Raw genomic sequence first — 22,876 nt, 5'->3', positions numbered from 1 at the left:
TCCATCCATCCATCCATCCATCCATCCATCCATCCATCCATCCATCCATCCATCCATCTGCTTTATACATGAATGGGTCGTAGGGAAAACATCTTCAGTTGGAAAGCCCAGATTCCCTTTAGATTAAAATAAAATAATAATAATAAGCGGCTTGGAAAATGAATGAATGAATGATAATTTAGCAAGACGGATTAAAAACAGATGAATATCTACAATATGCTGCGATGAGGCTACTACACTACACCAATGCACTCAAGGGATTTTATTGCCAAAGAAGGCTACGTCTAATGCTTGGTGCCATCGGTATCGTTTCGTTATCAGGATCGGATTTTTGGAGATGGACACTATCAAGATATCAGCTATCGGTTAAAAAGTCAATATCAGAGAACTCTATAAATATTCCATAATGAAATGTGAACACCTGCACCCTTGTTAGGCGCTATTTACAGAATAAGTGTTTTAGGAAATTTGTATATATTTACCGTAATTTCCCGAATATAAGGCGCACCCATGTGTAACGCGCACCCCAAATTTACTTGTAAAATCTAGGGGAAATTATTGTACCCGTTTATTACGCGCACCCTAATTTTGGCACCAATAAATAGAAGACTACAAGAAAACAGAGCTCGTGTATGGATACAGAAATGTCATTTTACTGACTGGTGAAACACAGCACCAGCATAGCACATTGTTAGTTCAAAACATTACCGTAAACTGACAATATGTACGGTAATAATATGATCTGACAACTTCTTCAACTTACCAGAATCCAAGAGAAAACAAAACAGATGTGACTTTTCCTTTAAAGGCTGCTGTATAACTTGCTCGTTTAATCATGATGAATAAGTGTTTCTTCCATGGATTGATACGGTAAAATAAAAGTGAGGATTTGCGTTGGAAATCAGAAAGAGCGCATCGCTGTACTGTAACAATAGGAACTATTGTTATTTGGGTTTGAGTTTCCCGAGGGACAGATATACTTGACCGACACAGGAAGTCTGAGTTGTGTTACGTTTGTTATGGTCCGAGTTGCGGAGTTGCAATAAACGTTGACTTAAATGAGGTCAAGAAACTAGATTCTGTGCTTTATGAAGAGTGAAAAAAGCAGAATTTAACACACACGAAATCATTCGACCAATCAGAGTGAAGCATTACCGAAACAAAAATGGAGACGTCACGTACCGTAATGGTCGGCAAAGGATCGCCGCATACGTTTCTTCAACACAACATGGCCGTGTCAATTAAAAAAAAAAAAAATCGGTCTTTATATATATATATACCTGTATATGTCTGTCTCCATCTCTGTACCCGTGTATAATGCGCACCATGATTTTACAAGTTGATTTGGGGTAAAATAAGTACGCGTTATATTCAGGAAATTACGGTAGTTCTTTTTGTAATACTGAGGTTCACTTTATAGTGCAGACTTTATGGCATTTGTCAAAAGTGAGGCTTGATTTTAGCTTACTTTATAGTCATAATGAATAACAGGAGACATTTTCCCCATCCACTAAACTCCAACACACACATACAGTACACAAGCACGGACTCGCACGAGGCAATTCCTACAGGTAGACGCATATGTGTGACATGTTGCCTGGCAACATCGCGGCATGTTTGGCTCTGACAAACTGGGGTCTCAGCCCTGAATCGCAAAGCATCATGGGGCATTGTGTTACCAATATAGCCCCAGTAAAGACAGCGAGGCTGACATTTTGAACTGTATTTGCAACACGTGCACATAAAATTTAGCAGATATGGGGGTCCTCTCACAGCTGCATATCTGCATCTTATGATTTGCAATTAAAAGTCATGTTAGCGATCAATATGAAGCGGTTGCAAATGTTTTTTTCCCTTGCTTCTCTCAGACGTGACCTCTGACCTTGTTTCTGTAGGTGAAGCTCATTACTCTCATGTGAGCGTGAGGAATTAAACCTTCTCCAAACTCATTACTGTGTGCTATATTCTAGCAGCTGCAGTAATGCAGTCAATGCGGTGGTGGTGCTGCGTTTAAAGCCAGTACCAGATAATTAGAAACTTTAGAAGCACAGTTCCCATGGCTATAGCCAGAGTGAACAACTAATTCTATTTGAACTAATTACGTTCCATAGCGCTATGCTGTGATTGCTATGCTTGTGCGCAATCTCCCCTATGTAATACACAAGAGAGGCTCAACACTAAATAGTACAACGGATATATTTTTGACTGTGTGAGTGACTATGTCGAAATGCACACATCCTGCTCAGCTTCTTCTCCCCCGCAGGCTCACAAATTTATGTCTTTCATTCAGTAAAAGCTCACCGCATCCCCACATATAGAAATGTGAGGACATATAATAAAAATAGCATATCAGTGAATTCACACTGCAAATCAGAGGTGGGTAGTCGGTAGCAATGAATTACATTTAGGGGCGGAGCTTGAGCAGGTGCGGCTGCCCCTGGGCTCCAAAACCTGCAGGTGACAGGTTTGGAGAGAGGTTCAAAATTGGAAAAGCTGGGTAAACGGGTACCCCCGGTCTGCGTTATGACTATACTGACGTACCAGCGCAGCATACACACCCGGTGCAAGTCACACTTTTGTGAAGAAAATTACATTTTTAATAATTACCAAACTTGGTATAACACAGCATTTCTCTGGGACCAGATGTGAACTGCTCCAGATTTAGACTGCACACAGAAATAGAGGCCAAGGCGTGAATTAAGTTGTAATGGTTCATGTTTATTGCAGTAGTCCAGCCTACCTTGGCTAGCTTTAAAAAAAAAAAAAAAACATCTTTTTTGTCTTCTTGGCTGTATAGCAGTGATCTTGACCCTATAGTGATTATCAACTAAATTCGAAAGCTTTATGTGGTCCTTAAACATAATATAAAAATAAAAATATTTCGAAGAATGAATTTGCATAAATGTTCTCTAATTTGTATCATAAGTGATACATTAAGCATTACATGCAGTTCTCATGGTAATACAAAAATAACTAAAGTGTGATTGAACACTATAGGTTTTAAACAAGGTTTTTTCTAACGTAATAGGGTCCAGAAATGCTTGTCTCAAATTTGATACATTTGGTACCTTGACATACGATCGCTTCGACACAAGATCTTTTCGACATCCGACGTAAAATTTGAATCGCTATTTGTTTCTACATCCGACGATCCGACCGATGCTCTAAATATTACGATCTATGACAGCACCACAGTTTCTTGTTTTACCGCAAGACAGACGCATGGCAGATTTTCTTGTTAGAGAAATCAACATGGGTTCCAACAATGTTAGTGCAGGTGGTGAAAAAAAAAATGTTATGATATTTTGTTATTATCAACACGTTAAAAAATATTTGTAGGGTTACCAATTAGGAATGTCTGATTATAAACTGGGCTGACAAGCAGCACTAATAATGGGCATTTTGACACATATCGTTCTCCAATTAAAAAAAAAAAAAAAAGAATAATTAAATGAATGAATGAATGAATGAATAAAAAATCTGACAGCTGAACAGAGACTAATTCATAAAAATGTTGTTGTTGCTCAAAATTCTTTGTATTTAAGTGGAAGATGTTTTAAGAGTTTCATGCATTGTTCCCCTTTAGTAGATTCAAATGGCATAAACCTATATTGACGAGACACGGGGCGCAGGGCCGATTCATGGATGGTCTATCTCCGTCAAAGCTGACCGAGTGGAAACACAGATGAAGAGCTTTTTACGTTGAAAATTCTTGTGAATAAATTCTTTAAATCCCTGAATTCTTTATAGATATGGACTTTAAACACTCTCGATTCTTGGTTAAAAGCAAAACAAGCAGGCAGTTAGCATTTATTTTACAGATATATGTCAAATGTGCTGCTCGTCTTTAACCCCCTGTGGCGCTGCCGTATCATGACAAAGAGCTTTTTAGGTTGAAAATTCTTTTGAATAAATGCGTAAATCCCTGAAATCTTTATAGATATGGATGTAAAACAGTCTCGATTCTTTGTTAAAAGAACAAAGAACCGGGCAGTTAGCATTTATTTTAAGTAAATATGTCGAATGTGCTGCTTAGTCTTTAAGCCACTGTGGCGCTGCCTTATCACCACAAAGAGGTTTTTACGTTGAAAATTCTTGTGAATAAATGCGAAAATCTCTGAATTCTTTATAGATATGGACGTAAAACAGTCTCGATTTTTGGTTAATAGCAAAAAAACGGGCAGTTAGCATTTATTTTACGTAAATATGTCGAATGTGCTGCTAGTCTTTAAGCCACTGTGGCGCTGCCTTATCACCACAAAGAGCTTTTTACAATGAAAATTCTTGTGAAAAAAAGCATAAATCCCTGATTTCTTTATAGAAATTAATGTAAAACTCTCCATTCTTGGTTAAAAGCAAAAAACCGGGCAGTTAGCATTTATTTTACGTAAATATCGCAAGTTTTGACGTCACTGCCGTAGCGGTTAAGTTCTCCCCTTGATTTTTTTTCACAACGTTTCAAAATGCATGCATGGTACAAAAAATACAATAATTACCTTGAATCCTCGAACCAATCACTCCTGAGACAATCCTCTCTGTTTGTATGCTGTACAGCTTTCGTACTTTTTCAACCTAAATCCGGCGTTGGATCGCTGCATGTGTTTGAGAATAACTGCGACCGACTTTGCCCGACTGAAGCGGAGTGTGGGACGGGCTCCTACTTGAAGGCGTGGCACAGTGTCTGGGGTGTGTGTCCCGTCAATATCATTATGAAGTCTTTGCAAATGGTTTCATTTATGGAACAGGAAGATATTTTTTCAATGGCAAAACCACAAATAAATGTTTAAAAAAATTTTATGTTGTTTTATGAGTCAACAACAAAATTTACACATTTTGAGGGTCAGACATTTGTCTTTCTCTCCCTCTCTCTCGCTCTCTCTCTTTTTTTTTCACTGTGTAGTGTTGCCTGCTATATTTAGAAACTCCCTCTACTCAGTGTGAGCTGTCCAAGTCTGATAGTACCAACCAAGCTGTCACAGTAAATAGCAGGTAGTGGTAGCACAGGACACTGTGTGCACCTCTCAGTTATTCTTACGCTCTCCCTTTTTAACACACATATATGATCACTTTCTCATGCGCAGCCATTGCACCCATTACAATATGAACCATGGCTTCATTCTGTAAATGTTCTTCTATAAACTCATTGTAGCACACAATGCAACTAATACCAAACACATGTCACCCAAAATGTTCACATATTTCGTGCCGATGATTTAATAAAGCAGACATAAGCAGTATTGTCTCCAGCACAGGCTTATTGTGTTGTACAGAGATTCTGTGACGTTAGTTGTTCTGAATGTGATGCTTTGATGTTTACAATGGGAGCAGCAATCTACACAGAAACACGTGCCGAATCGAAAAGTGAGTGATGAGCAGAAGTGACACACACGCGCTCACCCCCCAGCACAGAGTGTGAAGCACACAGCTTGGTAATTTAGACCTTGTCTAAAATTGAACCTATAAAGCCTTCAAGAAAAAAAATATTGATACTTTCTCGTGACAACCATGTATGTCACGTTAATGTTTCTTTCCAGGAGAAAGAGAAAAAAAAAACTTGGTGACGGTGAAGCGTTTCATAAAACTGTAACAACCACAAACGACTGTTATTAGACAGGTTTAGCATCAAAGACATAAATCCATCTTTTCACACATACCATTTCACAACATACGATACTGTGAAATGTTAAAGCTGAATGGGGATGTAAAGTATGAATTAAATTAGGGCCTCCAGTTAGAAACAGACATACGAAAGTACCACAAGTCTCAGTGTGTCTCATCTTGTAAAAAATTGCCTCTTTATAATTAAAGCAAAGAATACAGATTTTCCATTGCTGAAAGTATATTTTAGTTAGTGAATAAGGATTTATAAATATGTATTGAGAAGGGCACGATGTTATGTTGCATTTGTACATGGTACATGTATTTCTTGATTGCTATAATTGCAAAATGATATTAGTGGTATTAAGAGGAAGAAAAGGATGGGTCTCTTCCAGAAACCAAATGCAGCCATTGCTTTCAGAGATGATAAACATGCTACTAGTAACAATAGTAAAAAATTGAACCTGTATATTATCAGTCTGAAAACATGTTCATCTAAAAACCGTAAACCATTTGATTTCTAATTGACGACACTTGATTTATTAAAAGACAGTCACAGTGACCCTATTTTGCGAACCGTTACGCCAATCCAGTCACTTCTCCCACAGCTTCAAAATGAGATATGATGCATTCTGAATGCAGTATGCATATTTTATCAGTCTTTATGCTTGCTCAAATGAGTTAGGAATAATCAATTCGCAAAGATGTTAAAGGCCACAGTAAGGAAAGCTTTACTGTAATTTTTCAAATTTTGATCCAAGTATCTAATTTCAGTGAAGTGTCATAAGACCCTTTCACACATACCTAAACACTGCTAAAATCCCAGGATTTAAACGGGTAGCCCTTATGTTCACATTTCCCAGGTCCACTGACAAGGAGATGACGCGGACATTTACGGAGTCACGTCTAAGTATAATGTCTGGGACTTTCCTGGGAAGCGGTATGTGTGAAAGCAGAGGTTAAATTCCCGGGTGACAGCGTGATGGCTGATGACGTATATACAGTGGGGAGAACAAGTATTTGATACACTGTCAATGGGTTTTCCCATTGACTGTGTATCAAATACTTGTTCTCCCCACTGTATCATGGCGGGCCGATCGTCATTTCCTCTTTCTTCGCAGTAAGATGAAGAGCGGTAAACAAACATCACAACTATCAACATGGCAAACTAAAAATAGCCAAAATGAACTGAAAACATAACGAAATTAAATTGCTATTGGATCATAGACCGAAGAAGAGAGTCCATCGTCCATCTTTGGAAATGTGTAGTTTATTTTGTGGCCGATGTCAACCAAAAATGAAGTAATGTCCGAGTTATAAATGTTCGTGAAAATGTGTGACGTGAGTAAATCCCGCGTCACTTTACACGGGAATTTACCGGGATATAAATCTGATAGGGGCTTAACATACTGTATTCTGTATTTCAATAGACAGTTCTGATGGACAATGCAGTGACTCGCTGAAAACGAACTCATTTTTTTAACAACATACTGTACATTGAGGTTAACGGGGATTTACAGCTTAACCAAGATGGTTTTGAAAAAATGACGAGGCAAAAGATGCATTTTTTGATTGTTTGATTGTTGATTGACAGTAAAATGAGACGAAAGTCAAAGTCATCATATTATTTTATCATATCTCTGATCATACTGGCTCCAGAGTCTAATAATACATTGTCCTTTCCTTTCACAACAACCCACATTTGGCTCGTGAACATACCTGATGCTGAGGATACTGCATGCTCCCCATGCCCATTTGACCTCTTCCCTGCATGCCCATTGGATAGCGGTGTGAGGGAGGCGGCGTATACGGCTGGGTAGGAGGGTAAGGCCCACCCCCGGGCTGCTGCGGGCCGGAGTATGGATTATCGGCCATACCATAAAGCTGCGAGCGCTTCATCGCCATAAAGTCCATGGAGGACACCTGTTGAGGAGGAATGAAACATTTAAACAAGGACACTTTTAAATATTGCAAATTGTGATTACTATTGAATATTGTGAAAATAATTCAACCATAATTTAGCATGCTAGAGCATTTATCATAAGCCAATTAAGTGCACACCCTTTAAAGTACGGCAACAATTGATTCATGTTATAATTACATGCTGACTGGATACCTTAAAAGAATGTCTGCAGGTCTACAAATGGAAATACTTAGCAAAAATATTTATTGCATTGCTATTGGAGTTAATTTAGCTAGCGCAGGGCCAAAATAAAATTATTTAATTATCACACATCTTTATTATAATGCCCGAAAGGCTTTAATAGTTGTAAAAGTGGTTTAAAGCAACAAGGAACAATAGCAATAAAAAACTTTACAGCTTTTTTCCCCACAACTGCAAACCAGCAGGGCCAATAATCACTTGACAACACCGCCACCTCAATTGTTGTCGCTTACAGCAAAGCAGGACAAAATAGTCATTTTACTGTTATGAATTATAAAATAAGGGAACACTTTCAAGTGACAAAGCAATTCAAGTTTGAATCCCTTGGGCAGTCATAGTCAAAGTAGCAGCACTCACAGGAGAAGGTACCAATTCATTTCACAGTGAGTATTTCAATGTCTTTTTAAGGGGGGGATTAGAGGGGGTCTTGGTGAAACACTGGAAAATTCGGGATCAGTCCGAGCTAATCCGTCACCTGTAGCGACGTGTTTGTGTGCCGGCCAGGCAGATAAAGCCGACTTCCTCTGTGCTGCCTTTCTCCTCTCAGGCTTTCACCCTTTTGTCTCACTGTGTTGGATCATGTGTGATTTATGACATTTTGTTCCTACTGTTCCTTACACACACTTTCACTTTTCTCCTCCTCTCGTCTCCGCTGAGCATAACACACACACATACCATCACCACTCCACCGCTGCCAACTCCCTCCTCCCCAGCTCAATATCACCTCATCGAGTGTGGAGAAGAAATTGCCACTGCCTCATATTGCCGGGCTAATATCAAGAAGACATGTCAGGGGATGGAAGCACTTTATTCAGCAGGTTACGTGCAGACCATTCGGCAGTCTGGCTTTTTAAAGTGGTTTTGTCTACTGAGGCATGTGTTTGGAGTAGTTTGGGCTATTTCGCAGTGTGAGGAGAAAAAGTGTGTGCAAAAGGGTGTTTGGGCAGTGGAAGGGATGGTGAAAGACAGATAGAGAGGGCGTGAGGAGAAAACACAGGGGGGTCTGAAAGTTGTTTCGCAGCATGGAGGTGTTTGAGGCCTCTTGTGAGAAAGGCTTATTTCGCAAAGGTCAACACTTGCAGAAATTCAAAAGCCTAACAGGAAAAAATCATAGGAGTGCTACTGTGATGTTGTCCTTGTAAGTACACTGCCATTATGCTATTTACTCAAATTCCTTACATTAAACTGACAAGCTAACGATTTCCTAGTTGGTTAATGTGTCTGATATTCTCTCTAATTGGAGTAGTTAAAATGAATGTTTTCAGGTAAACCTGACCTCAGAAAAATTCATGATAGCTCATTTCAACAAGATCGTAAAAAAAAAATGGTTTTATTACTTTTTCTTTGACATTTCATGGAAAACCTTTTTTTCCAAAGAAGAGCTAGACTCAAAATGGGTAAGAGTATTTGATTTTGTGAAAAACATTATTTTTTAAAAGTGCCAACTTTCATGATCAAAAATGAGACTTTTTTTTTTTTTAGATTTTCAACATTCCTATGACATTAAGAATGTCATCAAATTATCCAGGAACAGTCAGCAACTTTTCCTAATAATAAAAATATCCTGTAACACTTTACAATAAGGGTCCCTTAATTAACATTAGTCCATGCATTTTTAGACAATAACTCATGTTTAAGTAACATAACAATAATTCATTTAATCCCTTATCTAACAATTATTAATATATTAATTAACATAAGTTAATGCATTAGTTAATGCATTTTATGATAATAAATAATATTTAAGAAACATTACTATAATTAATATAATTGGTTATCTAACATTTATTAATATATTAATTAACATGTGTTAATGCATTAATTGATGCATTAATGCATGACCAGACAGTATATAATAGTTTGGTAAAATTAAATATATATATATAGGCCTATATGGGGTTAGGATTAAGGTTTAGGGTTAGGGTTTGTTAATAATTTCCAAGAAATTATAAATGCCTAAATTAAGTAATGTATTATGTATTATATATATTATATATTATAACCTAACCTTAAGTATGGTATTATATCACGTGAACGTACCTCATAAGTATTACTTAACCTTCATTAACCATTATTAAATGTTTTTTGGACCCTTATGTAAAGTGTAGCTCATGTGTCCCTTAACTAAGAAATTATAAATGCTTAAATCCCCCCCCCCCCCCTTTAACCTTTATTAACCATTACTGAATGCTTTTTGGAACCTTATTGTAAAGTATAGCACATGTGTCCCTTAACCAAGAAATTATAAATGCTTAAGTCCCCCCCCCCCTTAACCTTTATTAACCATTACTGAATGCTTTTTGGACCCTTATTGTAAAGTGTAGCACATGTGTCCGTTAACTATGAAATTATAAATGTTAAGTTAACAAACCCTAACCCTAAATAGGCCGGCAAGTACCAACGAAGAGGGCGCCGATAACATTTACTGGTCCAGTAACATTTTACCTCAGTCTTTTTTCCTCCTGACGCTCACTACACTCTGTCTCTGTGTTGTGTGATGACAAGTGTTCATAGCTATCGCTATTGGCCTGCTCCAGACCAATGAGAGCGGGCCAATAGCCGCTCTTAACCGATCATGGGGTAGCTCCTTTAAATGTAGGAAAAACAAACTACGAGAGTAAAATGTCGGCGGTCTGGACATATTTCAGTTTATAATCTCGTCGAGTACAATAACTGCATGTAAGATTTGCGGCCTGAAAGTTTCGAGAGGTGGCGTTAAATCGGTCAGTTTCAATACCTCAAACCTGATAAAACATTTGAAAACGAAACATGTGAACGAACACCAAGAGTTTGAGGCTGCAACAGCACTACTGCTATCCATAAGGAAGGGGGCTGGACCGGAGCAACAATCCCTGTTCAGTTCAGTTGGTCTACTTTACTTTTATTGTCTTTTACTGTAAGAAATGCCGCAGTAATTTGAGACCTGTTTCCAAAATGGGTTGCCACCTTTCAGAAATAGAAATAAGGGACTCACTGTCCCCTCCTGCCCAAAGCCGTACAGGTGACCAAAAAAACGGACATCTCCAAACTCCTAAAATGCATAGAAATGTATCTATTCTGTATAGGTTCAATACGGAACGCAACTTTTAATTCCCAATTTGGAACGATTCCTTTTTTCAAAGGATGGGTGGCAAGCCTATTCAAAAGTGCTGTAAAAGTAAGCTTAGCTAAGTGGCTAAGTGTATTTTGTTGAGGGAGGCTAATAGAGAGACAGGATGCTGTAGTCAATTATTATTACTTATAATTTCATGAAGGTTGCAGTGTTTGGCCTTTCAGAGCTAAAACTCAGGGTTTAAAAAAGTTTATTCAGTTTATTCATTTTATGTTTACTTTCTCACTGTGGAGATGGTATTATTTGTTTTAATTTCATGAATTTAACACTATTTTGGCCTTTGAGAGCCAAAGGTTTATTTAACTATTGTCACACATTCCAAGTATGCAATAAAAAGTTCACTTTGTAAATCTATTTGGTGGAAAACAGACAAGGCTGAAAAAGCAGTTTCTGCTCTTGCACCCCTCTTTTAAATAAGCTGCTGTATTTTAAGCCAAAATAACTGTTATGTTTGATAGAACAATATGTCTAGATGCTGCCATAGCAGATTCGTGGCGCATTAAGTCCCCGAACTATTTTAAAAGCCCCGTTTACAGACGTCGCACGGCCACTTTTGTTTTAACCTAGCCATAAAAAGAAGGTAAGTAATTGTATTTATTATTCAAAATGTCTGTCATTTTTAGCTTAGAATCATTAATTGATGTCTAGTATTTAGTTTAAAAAAATAAAACACTTTAAAAAAATTATTCACTCGCATATTTGAAACTTTTAAACAAATTACGTCACAATGAAAAAATTTGCGTCTGTAAAAAAGTCACGGATATTTACCTCATAATGATCGCATAATTGTATTTTTTTTTCGTTACTGCCGCATATTCCCCAAGACTCTAAATGATAGATAATTGATCCAAACATTGAAAAATTGACAAAAAAATGTTTACAAGGCTACATCTATGAAAAAAAAAAAATTTCGATCACTCCTGGATGTCTGCGATTTCTGCATCGCGACCCTTGTTATATTACCATGTTTCACCCATAAAATCCCCCAAAAATCCGGCTGTGGCCATTCACATCTGTGTCTTGACACTCCATGATACATGCTACATGGAGTTTTTGAATCAAAACAAGGTAAGAACACGATAATATCTCGTTAAAATCATGGCGTCTTTAATTCTGCTCTCGCGTGCTCTCACCTCCAGTTAGGGTTTTGCTGTTTAATTATTTTTTTTTTCTAAATGCCCTCCTGTTCAAAAGTTTTCTTCCCCCTAGAAAATGGAGATTTTAAGCTTTCCAATGATGTATCACACATCCATATAGGACAAGTTTTAAATTTGGCCAAATTGGGGGTCTCAGAGCGGAACTTCAAGTGTTTTCCGCCATACATACGGGGGAAAACACAGACGAGTGAAAAAGCAGTTTCTGCTCTTGCAACCTTCTATAAAATAAACTACTGTATTTTAAACCAAAAGAACTGTTGTGTTTGATAGAACAATAATCCATAGCAGATTCATGGCCCATTAAGCCCCCGAACTATTTTTAATTTGTCCCTTTTACCCTGGAAACCCACGTTTACAGACGTCGCGCAACCGCTTTAGTTTCAACCTAGCCACAAAAAGAAGGTAAGTAATAATATTTATTATTCAAAATGTCTTTTTCAGCTTAGAATTATTATTCGATTTCCAATATTTTGTTAAAAAAAAACAAAAAAAAAAACAACTTTAAAAAATTATTCACTCGCATATTTTTAACTTTTAAACAAATTACGCCAGAATGAAAAAGTTGGTGTCTGTAAAAAAGTCACAGATATCTGCCTCATAACAATCGCTTCATTGTATCTTTTTTTTGTTACTTTCGCATTTTCCCCGATATGCTAGATGATAAATAATCGATCAAAACAAAGAAAGAAGGAAAAAAAAAACGTTTATAAGGGTAAATATATGAAAAAGAACATCTCGACCACTCCTTGATGTCTGCGATTTCTGCATCGCGACCCTTGTTATATTACAATGTTTCATCCATAAAATCCCTCATAAATCCGGCAGCAGACATTCACAGCTGTGTCTTGACACTCGTTGATACATGCTACATGGAGTTTTTGGATCAAAACAAGGTAAGTACGCGATAATAATTCGTTAAAGCCATGGCGTCTGTAATTCTGCTCTCGCGTACTCTCACCTCGAGTTAGGTTTTTACTGTTTACATTTTTTTTTTTTTTTAAATTCCCTCCTGTTCAAAATGTTTCCTCCCCCAGAAATTTGAGATTTTAAGCTTTCCATTGATGTATCACACATGCATATCGGACAATTTTTAAATTTGGCCAAATTGAGGGTCTCAGAGGGGAACAGCCAGGTATCGGTATTGGGGCCAAAAATGGTATCGGTGCAACACTTATCTGAATTAGTTGCATTAAAATTGCGCCATTCTGGTGTAAAACATGTTCAAAGCTGAAAGTGGCTTACTTCTAAAATGGATGTCTAATTTATTGTGTCAAAAAAAAAAACAAAGAAAATACAGAACCACGGATGAAAACCTTATTCAGGACTAAAATACAGTTATAAAATTATTATTCCAAAATAAGTCCCTGACTATGTGTAAACCAATGAACAATTTGCAAATTGCCTAAGTGATAACAAGGGTGTGTTTTCACTGTAACACCTTTTTAAGAATAGAATGCTTTCATTGCCTTTGCATTTCACTCCATTTTAAGCTATAGTGTCACTCATAAACACCCAAACACCACTAGGTTCACCAGCTCCATCTCAAGAGCTTCTCCACTTACTGAGCCAACTCAAGTAAATCCCCTCACACAGCTGCCAAGAGTATACACACAGTAACACTGGCTTGCAAAAAAATGTGAACGGCAACACTTAAAAATGCAGTGAAATCACAAAATAACTTCTGGGCTTTGGGAATGGAGAAGGGGATGCTCGATTAAACGCAAATATGCCCACACACGCAGGTGAGAGTTTGTCAAATAAAGTGGCTGCAGTGAAATTACATAGTGCAAGCAGACACATCAGTCCATCTTCCACATGTGACATTATCAACACAGCCAGTTAACTCTCCTCCCTCCAAACACAGCCTCATATCTGCCCTCATGACAAGTTCGACTAAATGAGATTTCAGTCCACTGAAGGTTTCCCTGAGATATGCCCACCGATTCCCTCAAAGCACAAGAAACATTTCTTGACAAATTGAAACATTCCTTTTTACTCCCCTAAGAGAAATGAGTGTACTTAGGGGGGAAATATGAATATGACATGAACAAAATCATGTTTTTGCCAAGGGGGACAGTAGATTAAAAAGAAAAACAATTGTGTTTTCAGTTTGTTCATCTGGGCATGCTATCAATGGAAGGGGAGAGGTGGGGGCAATAGAATTTCAACTGCTAAATTTAAAATTCAATTTATAAAGACCTATCTCTCGCTTGCATTTTCATTCTCGGGAGCTTTTTTCTTTTCTTTGCAAAACAAAGCCATTATACAGAACATGGTGAAATTACTACAGGGTGAAACCTGCTAAATTGCTTTTCTGAGTTCATTCGACAATAGTTTTATTTTTGAAAAACAGATTTCATTCCTTCTTGCTTTAATGTAGCAAGCTGTTGCTGCAGAAAAACACAAAAGGCTCGGGAGTGCGGATGAGAAGTCACGCTGGGATGAAATAAAACGCAAAATTGGTCAAAGCTTCTCATTCAAATTATTTTCGAGACAAGGCAGAAAAATGACTGAGACATTTACTAATAATTCGCTTGTCCTTCATACAACATCTCCAAATCGTTTACAGTATCTACCCAATCTGCCCGTGATTGCAGTCCTGTTTACAGTTCAGAAGGACAGCATAGATACATACTGTATTATCCTACCGTAGCACGATAGACCCATAATTTCTTTTTAAACGTGTCCTGTTCCGCTACTTGGACAAGCAGAATGTCTTCATGTCTTTGAACTAGGGCTGTCCAACGATTAAAATTTTTAATCGAGTTAATTACAGCTTAAAAATTAATTAATCGTAATTAATCGCAATTCAAACCATCTATAAAATATGCCATATTTTTCTGTAAATTATTGTTGGAATGGAAAGATAAGACACAAGATGGATATATACATTCAACATACGGTACATAAGGACTATTTGTTTATTATACCAATAAATCAACAAGATGGCATTAACATTATTAACATTCTGTTAAAGCGATCCATGGATAGAAAGACTTGTAGTTCTTAATAGAAAAATGTTGTACAAGTTAGAGAAATTTTATATTAAAACCCCTCTTAATGTTTTCGTTTTAATAAAATTTGTAAAATTTTCAATCAAAAAATAAACTAGTAGCCCGCCATTGTTGATGTCAATAATTACTTACTCAATGCTCATGGATGCCTATAAAATCAGTCGCATCCAAGCGCCAGCAGAGGGCGGCAAAACTCCATAAAACACAACAAGTGAGCGTTTCAATGTGTACTGTCATTTAAAACTCTCTGAGCGGGGCATCTGCGTTAATTGCATCAAATATTTTAACGTGATTAATTTAGAAAATTAATTAACGCCCGTTAACGCGATAATTTTGACAGCCCTACTTTGAACGCTAGAACAGTTTGATTGTGCTACATGGCAGTTGGAAATACAGATACTCCCCAGGCTAAGACGTACCCGACTTGTGTGATTTTGAATTTTTTACTTTATTTTTATTAATATGACTGTTCTGCCCTTTAGCGAAATGTGTATTTGATTATAATGTTGACTGTTGTTTTATGCTTTTATTTTTTGGCGCAGGAAGTGTAAACCAGGTAATACTTCCGCACATGAGTAAAAACACATGTATGCACGAAGAACAACGTACTTGCGCACACGAAGAAGAGCGCATGCGCACATAAAAAGAAAAGCGCATTTGTCGCGCAGCCAAGTGAGAGAGCGGAGAGATTACGCCTTAGCTCGCAGTCTAGCTAGGATTTAGCTCAAACGCTTTGCCGAGGACAGTACGATGATGTCCTGTACAATACATGTTTTTGGATAGATATTTTGAGATTTAGGGGGTATTTAGGGGTAATTAAAGGGTTAATTCTGATTTATGCAGAAATTAGGGTTACGTCGCCAGCGTAGGAACGTAACTCGGTCGTAACCCGGGGACTATCTGTACTCCCTTTGAGGTGGCTTATATTTTGGTGTTTATTCAACCTTGCTGCTGGACAGAAAAGGGTAAATGGGTAATGCTACTGAACATACGTATCCTTCTTGAATATAAGTAGCATTACTACTCCTTACCGTTTCATTTACCAAGTAAACACCTTGTGAGGAAAGGACAAGGACAAGAAGGCAGAGGAACGCAATAGGACCACTAGCTTGCTCTATATGGCTAGGCTCATACCGCAGCTCTTAATGCACTGATCTAATTTTTCGTGTTTTTCCGACTCTAGTGATGCATTAATTTGACAGTCTGAACGTGACAAGCCGCATAAGTTGACCATTTCAAATCCGATCTGGGTCACTTTCGTATGTGGTTTAAATCCGATCTGGGCCACATTTTTCCAGAATTTGGCAGCAGTCTGAACTGTCAAGTCTCCCAAATCGGAATTCATGCAGCAATTACGTCAGCAAAGAGCGAGAGAGACAGGGCGCCACAATAGTGGTGCAGCTGTGCATTAGCGTTAGCTACTAGTTTGAGTATGGCTTTTGGGGAAGGGCGGGCTTGACAACGGTCATAAAAAAATACAATGGGTTGAGGGTGAGCCTGAGAATTCTCTCTGCTCCAAATGAGAAATATATCAAGATTGCTGTCCATATGTGTGTGTGTGTGTCATGTGTAGTCATTTGTTTTGATGCTCCTTCACATGCGGGTCAGTTTGCCCAACGCGTCTCCGACTGCGAATTAGTGCGCATGCGTGATATTTGAAAGTGCTCAATGGACGAAGCCAGTCTGAACGGGCGCGCCAAAAAAAAAAAAAAACAGATATGACAAAAAAAATCGGAATTGTGCATTAAGACCTGCGGTATGAACCAGCCTATGTGATACGGCGATACTTTCATCATAGTGTTTCATACTGAAACCTGATAACGCCGGATAGCGCCCTATTGCGCCCAAGCAATTGGTGTTTTCGCACAAATGAGTGTCAAATTTATATCATCAATTGAAACTAAATTGGATTTTATAAAACAAGAAACAAAAAATGGGCGCTCAGCTATTAACGTTACGATAACCTTGTGATAAAGTTCGACCAATGTGTGGTTTATGTCACATTGTATCACCATGGCATTCTTAGGAAAGTTACCTGGTAGCCCTAGGTAGTATCTAGTTTATGACAGGGAAATGTAAGCCATGTGGGGACCACTTAAAAGGGAATTATAGTTTTTATGCTGCAAATTTATAATGTTTTAAGATTATTGTTTCTTTAATCTAGCCAAATAATTTTTTCCATCTCATTTTGAGTGTTAAAGACTAGTTAACACATTAATGTGTCAGATTATTCCACTTACCTTAAATTAATATTACTAGTATTTGTTCTTATTATGCCCATTCATTTATAATTTGGTAATTTCTCACCTAAAACAAGAAAAAATAGCTTTCAAATAATGTTTTGAACAATACTTGTTCTCGAAACAAGAACATTTCTGATATTTCAAAGCTTATTAAAAATTAAATATACTAATTTTTTGCTTAAGATAAGTCTGTTAAGCTTATTTTTAGCTATTTTTCTTACTTCAATAAATCAAAGTTAGTCAAGTTTACTTGAAGCACTGGCAGATAATTTCACTCATTTATAGTCAAATTACACTGAAAACGAAGGAATTCAACTTGTTTTAAGGAGGTGTGTTTTTGCAGTGAACCATAGCATTTGCACAGAATTATACGATAGTCCAAGAATGTGTTGGTATTTGATCAAAAAGAATTTACAAAATCACACACCTTAATACTAAAAGTAATTCAACAGTAAAAAGTTAATGATATCCAATTCAATGTCTTATCTCAAGTGCTGCCTTCATTGGGATTAATGAGAATATTGATTTCCATGGAAACACAGATGATCGACTTTCAAGGGAAAGGTTGAGGCGCTGAGCTCCAAAGTCAATTTCTAGTAGAAAATTTGAGTGTTTTCATTTTTGGCTCCGTATGTTTGCATCGCTACGGTGGTCTTCCTGTAACCTTCATAATGTTCTTTATGGGCTACAAGCTGCTTTATTGAGCAACAGCTACTTCAGAAATGGTTTAATCCTCAAAAGAGCAATTCATTGGGCTATTATGCTTGCTTATAGTACCTGGCAGTTTAACACTGTGTGGAACAAGTATACTTTTCCTCTTGGACAATTCCATAAAACCATTTCAGGTTGACTGTTACAATCGTTACAGTATTGTTTTTTTTTTTTTTTTCTAAAGCTCAATGTACTTCTTCTCTACTCGGCTTTAACAATGTGACCAGTGCTTTCAGGGCACAATGTTTTAAAATAGCTTTAGATGTCACATAAAAGAAGACACATCAAACCCCTCTTATTGATTATCTCTTTTTCTGTAGGAGCGAATAATGCCTGCTTTTTTTTCCCTGTGTAATGAAACCTTTTAGCCGTGTGAATTTGTGAGTGGAGACAAATAAGGATAATTATCGTCTACAGATCTTCTCTGTGCTCTGTGCAGCGTGTGTCTCTTTCTGGAGAATCAACATGCTGCAGTCAGTGCCGGTTGGTCTGCTGGGACAGTCACTCTTGTCTTTTATGTTATTTATTTATACCATGCAGCAAAGCACTCTCCAATTCCTATTACACAGCGGGCTTTGCGATGCCTCCGCCTGCAGAACAAAGCCTCACATTTGAGGCTTGAAAAAACCCTTTTACGTTTGGGTTTACTGTTTTAGAAAACAAAATAAAATAGGAACAAGGGAAAGAGAAAAGATGAGGGAGGAAGAGCGAGAGAGACAGGAACAGTGGGCGACTAGCTCAAGTTCCATATTAATGTGTGCAAATTCCCCCGCTCCTGCTGACTAAGATTAGAAAAATTAATTTCATGGATGCAGAGACAATACTGATGTCATCAAGCAGAGGCGCAGTGTTAACTCTACCCTGTCCGGCCTCTATTAGCAAAGAGTTTGTTGCTGGATTACCACCTTAACTCATTGGCTGCCATTGATGGTGATGGATCCATGTGAACTGGGAGGCTTGGCATTTCATTACTATTCTATTCACAACTTGAAAGAAATTCTAAAAGTGACGCTAACAAATGCTAAAAGCCAAATTATACCGGACACGTTTGTGGTCCGGGTCCGGAGCCAATCCTTTTCCATTCTATCCTATTGTTTAACCCTTTAACACCCAAGTCTATTTTGGCCGAATTTGCATGCATTTGATGTTGCCTTTATATTTCAAAGAAAAAATTGTTTACAATGGCCAAGTTGGGTCCCTTTTTTTCAGGATACCTTGAACTTCATGTCCAAACTGTTGTTTTCTTCACTGACCATTTTTAATCCACATTTTGGACCCAAAAGGACAAAAAAAAAAAATCCCAAAATCTTTTTTCAAAATTTGTAATGTTGACGTCCCACTGACAACTAAACATGCTCGACCAACCGTTTTGAAGCTTGATCATATTTATTCGACTTGTTAGGATAAACATTCAATAGAAGAAAATAAGATTGAATAGTTTTATGTTTGACAATTCAACACAAACAGCAGGTATGGTCATAGGCGTTTTTGGCCTTTACACATACTATGGTTAAAACAGGTTGTATACAGTGCAAAATAGTGAGAAAAAAAATTATATCATCTAACACAAAAAGGGTTTGGAGGGTATCTCTTTGTGAAGTTAGGTGTTGTACCCATCACTTTATCAAAAGTATATACCTACATGCAATCAAGCTTCTCGAACACACATCTACATAAAAATTGAAAAGATTATAATAAAGAAAAAATATATATAACATTGAAAAAAAGTATTTAAAAAAATATTGACAAGTAGTTCAGTTCAATTCAAATTTTGCAGGTATGCAACCCAATAAAGTTTTTTTTTTTTTTTTTGCGCACTCAATAAAGCTTGAACAGGTCACGGAGCTGCGTCACACACGTCACACAGCCGACTATTTCGCGCTGCCGTCACTTCTATTCGCCGAGACGCAGACTCATGCAAAGAAAAAGATGACAAATACGGCTCATCTTCCTCCTTGAGTTAATGAAATAATGCATTAGCTTGCGCTAAATGTAGTTTTATATTCATTCTGCACGTTTCTAAGTCGCTCGCTCAAACCAACCGGCCGTTGCTTGCGTCGCATGCCTCCCTTTCATTAGTTGGCGCCTCGTTCGGAAATTTATTAAAAATGATCACATTCGGTTCGTTCTTCTTGACATCAGAACGGCTCTTGGGATATGTAGCCTTTTGTGCTGCTTTCGGTTTTGAAAAAGGACAAGAAATGATGGAAATATGGAGATAGATACATGGTCCAAGCAGCGTTTGAATGCATATTTATGAGTGCAATAAAACTATAAAACTCAAATGACATTATCTCCTGTTTTTCTTGGTCGATTGACTTCAAATAAAAACCGGTGTGGACATCAACTTCCGCACTTTCAAATGAGACCAACCAGCAGCACGTGGGTGACGTAATTACAGCGTGACGAAGCTTCAAAGACGATATGCGTAAACGCGTCACTGCCGACACGTTCGGTGTTAAAGGGTTAAAATACACCAGCCGCGTCAGCGCTACGAATCTCCGACCCGCCGGATGGTTTGGGCCATTTTCTGTTTTTGGCAGAGTCAGGCCTGGTGCTTATTCACGGTTTAAACACTCGCGAACATGGACGAAGAACGCTTCATCACGGAGGTGGAAAGTGACAAAGTGATTTATGGAGCAGCAGATCATTTTTATAAGGACATTAAAAACGAAGCTGCTTAGAACGCCATAGCTGAAGCTATGAGGATTGACAGTGAGTTTTTAGGGAAGTTATGTAATTTAAAACAGTAATTAAATAGTGTCACAAACCCATAGTAAAAGCAAAAAAAAAAAAAAAAAATGGGAAAAAATGTTCAGTCAAATGAAGTCCCTTTCTGCTTCTCTGTTGAGTACGGACTTTTTGTGTTTGTCGTCGTTTTTAATGCCACATTATCGCGCGTGATCACACGAGAGCTCATGATAGCATGGAGCTGCCAGACCGCAGTTGTGCACCACCAGTATGTTTTTATCATAATATTAACGTATTTTACAAAGTTATTACACAATTTGTTATTCATCATTTGTTTTTATTTCAAAATTTTGTTTTTCATTATTTCATTTTGACCCTTTTGGGGTTCCATATGGCTTTCAAATAGATTGGACACCTACTAGCGACAAGCTAATTTAAATTCACAACAGACAAATGATAATGGCATGAATGAATGGCAGCCAATGAGTTAACATAGGAGTAAAAAAAAAATTTTTTTCTGGCATATTATTAATTTTAAAACAATCAGAGCATGATTAGCATAGGATGTTTCGACGTGTCACTGTAACGTACATTATATCTGAACAGTCAATGTGATGGCTGGCTAAAATTCAACACACAAAAGGAAGCTATTAACAACATCGATACAAAACCTCTCTGAAAGTACAAAGGATCATTTCAAATGTATCGGCATTATACAGCATCAGTCGGCAGAGTTATCAGGTTTACCTCCTTTGGCACAGTCATCACAACTTCCTTGTCGATCACAAGCTAGTGCCCCTCTGAAATTGACCTATAGCATCTTTTATTTCTTATTCCAAGTGTGCCTAATTAATTGCTAGATTACTGTGATTTGATTAGCATTGGCACAAAATCTATTCAGGCAAATTTTTAAAATGGGTTCAATTGCAGGGTTATGACGAAATGTATCTCCTTGCGGTCAAATAGTAGGGCAGTTTATATGATGGTGTTCCAAAATTTTGCATCATTCTCAGCACGTATGCCTGGTTAGGCAAAAGTGTCATACCAAATGACAGTAAGAAAGGTAGGTACAGTCCACAGGGAGCTCCCAGAAGCCCTTCTTTAGCTTAATATGCCTGCGTAGCATATCTGGGCACAAAGACAGCCTAGCAATGAGGACGATGAAATTATCCAAGGAAAAAGCAGGAGACAGCAGCCATGCAAAAGGTAGGTAAAGGCTCCCAGATAAACAATGCTTGTTTGGAAATGAGGAGGTTAGACTGGGGTAGAGAGAGAAGTCAGATAAGAGGCCGCCATAATGCAGACAACCAGTATGCTTTTGTGTTTGGCGCAATGCACATAATTGCTCTCTCTGCTGTGTCGCTCAGTGCTGGTGAGAGGTGTGCCCTCTGCGTTTGACACCAATATTTACACCACAGACACACGCACACGCATGCTCATCATACACCCCTCCCAGCCCCCTCCCACGAACATGTGGGAAAGTTGAAGATCGCACGGTTCGTCACGGCCATCACAAAGACGTCATTAAGCGAAGGGAAGAGGAGGAGGAGAGACTGGGAGGGAGGAGAGCGGCTTCTTCATCTGTCTCAAGTGAGATTGGGGTCGAAGGGTCGCCAGAGCCCTTTTCCTCTGCTGAATGAGAGCTGGAGACAAAAATAGGAGGAAGAGAAGGGAGAGAAAAAAACTCAATGACAAAACGAGATCCATCTGACATGCTGGTGACACGCCATTAGAAAATGAAAACAAATAAAACCAAACCGTACAGAGGAGCAGACACCTTGAATTAGCCAGTCAAAATCTCCTTCAAAGATGCTGTATTATAAAGCTGAATGTAGTCAAGGTGAATTTGTCGAATTCGAAATACAATAGTTTTATGCCAAAAATATTTTCATTTTTCAAAATGTTGGTTTAGATCAAAGGTACCCACACTTTTTTGCCTCCCGAGCTACTTTTCAAATGATCAACCCTATTTATACAAATACAGTATATATATATATATATAAATATTTTTTTTAAAAAAACTTCATACACTGCACTACAAAGTACATAACACATTCCTGCATACTGTACAGTATATCATGAGCATTGAATACAGGTCCAACAAACAGTGTGTTTTTCTTGTTTACACAAAAATATATTGCATTTTGCCACACTCAACCCTTATGGCTCACATGTAAGAATATGTT

The 22,876-nt window shown here is 37.8% G+C and overlaps 1 protein-coding gene across 2 annotated transcripts in view; it reads right to left on the bottom strand.

Annotated features, from left to right (window-relative positions):
• Positions 1 to 22,876, bottom strand: part of arid1b (AT-rich interactive domain 1B) — a 400,911-nt gene that overhangs the window by 305,579 nt on the left and 72,456 nt on the right. For both annotated transcript variants that reach the window (XM_057859493.1, XM_057859494.1), the window contains one exon: positions 7,318 to 7,521. In XM_057859493.1, coding sequence (XP_057715476.1) covers positions 7,318 to 7,521 — 204 coding nt within the window. The remainder of the gene's footprint in view (positions 1 to 7,317; positions 7,522 to 22,876) is intronic.

The sequence above is a fragment of the Corythoichthys intestinalis genome, chromosome 15, assembly GCF_030265065.1.
Source record: "Corythoichthys intestinalis isolate RoL2023-P3 chromosome 15, ASM3026506v1, whole genome shotgun sequence".
Classification (NCBI taxonomy): Eukaryota; Metazoa; Chordata; class Actinopteri; order Syngnathiformes; family Syngnathidae; genus Corythoichthys; species Corythoichthys intestinalis.
Note: the sequence above shows the minus strand (reverse complement) of the source record. Positions and strands in the feature narration are given on the sequence as shown.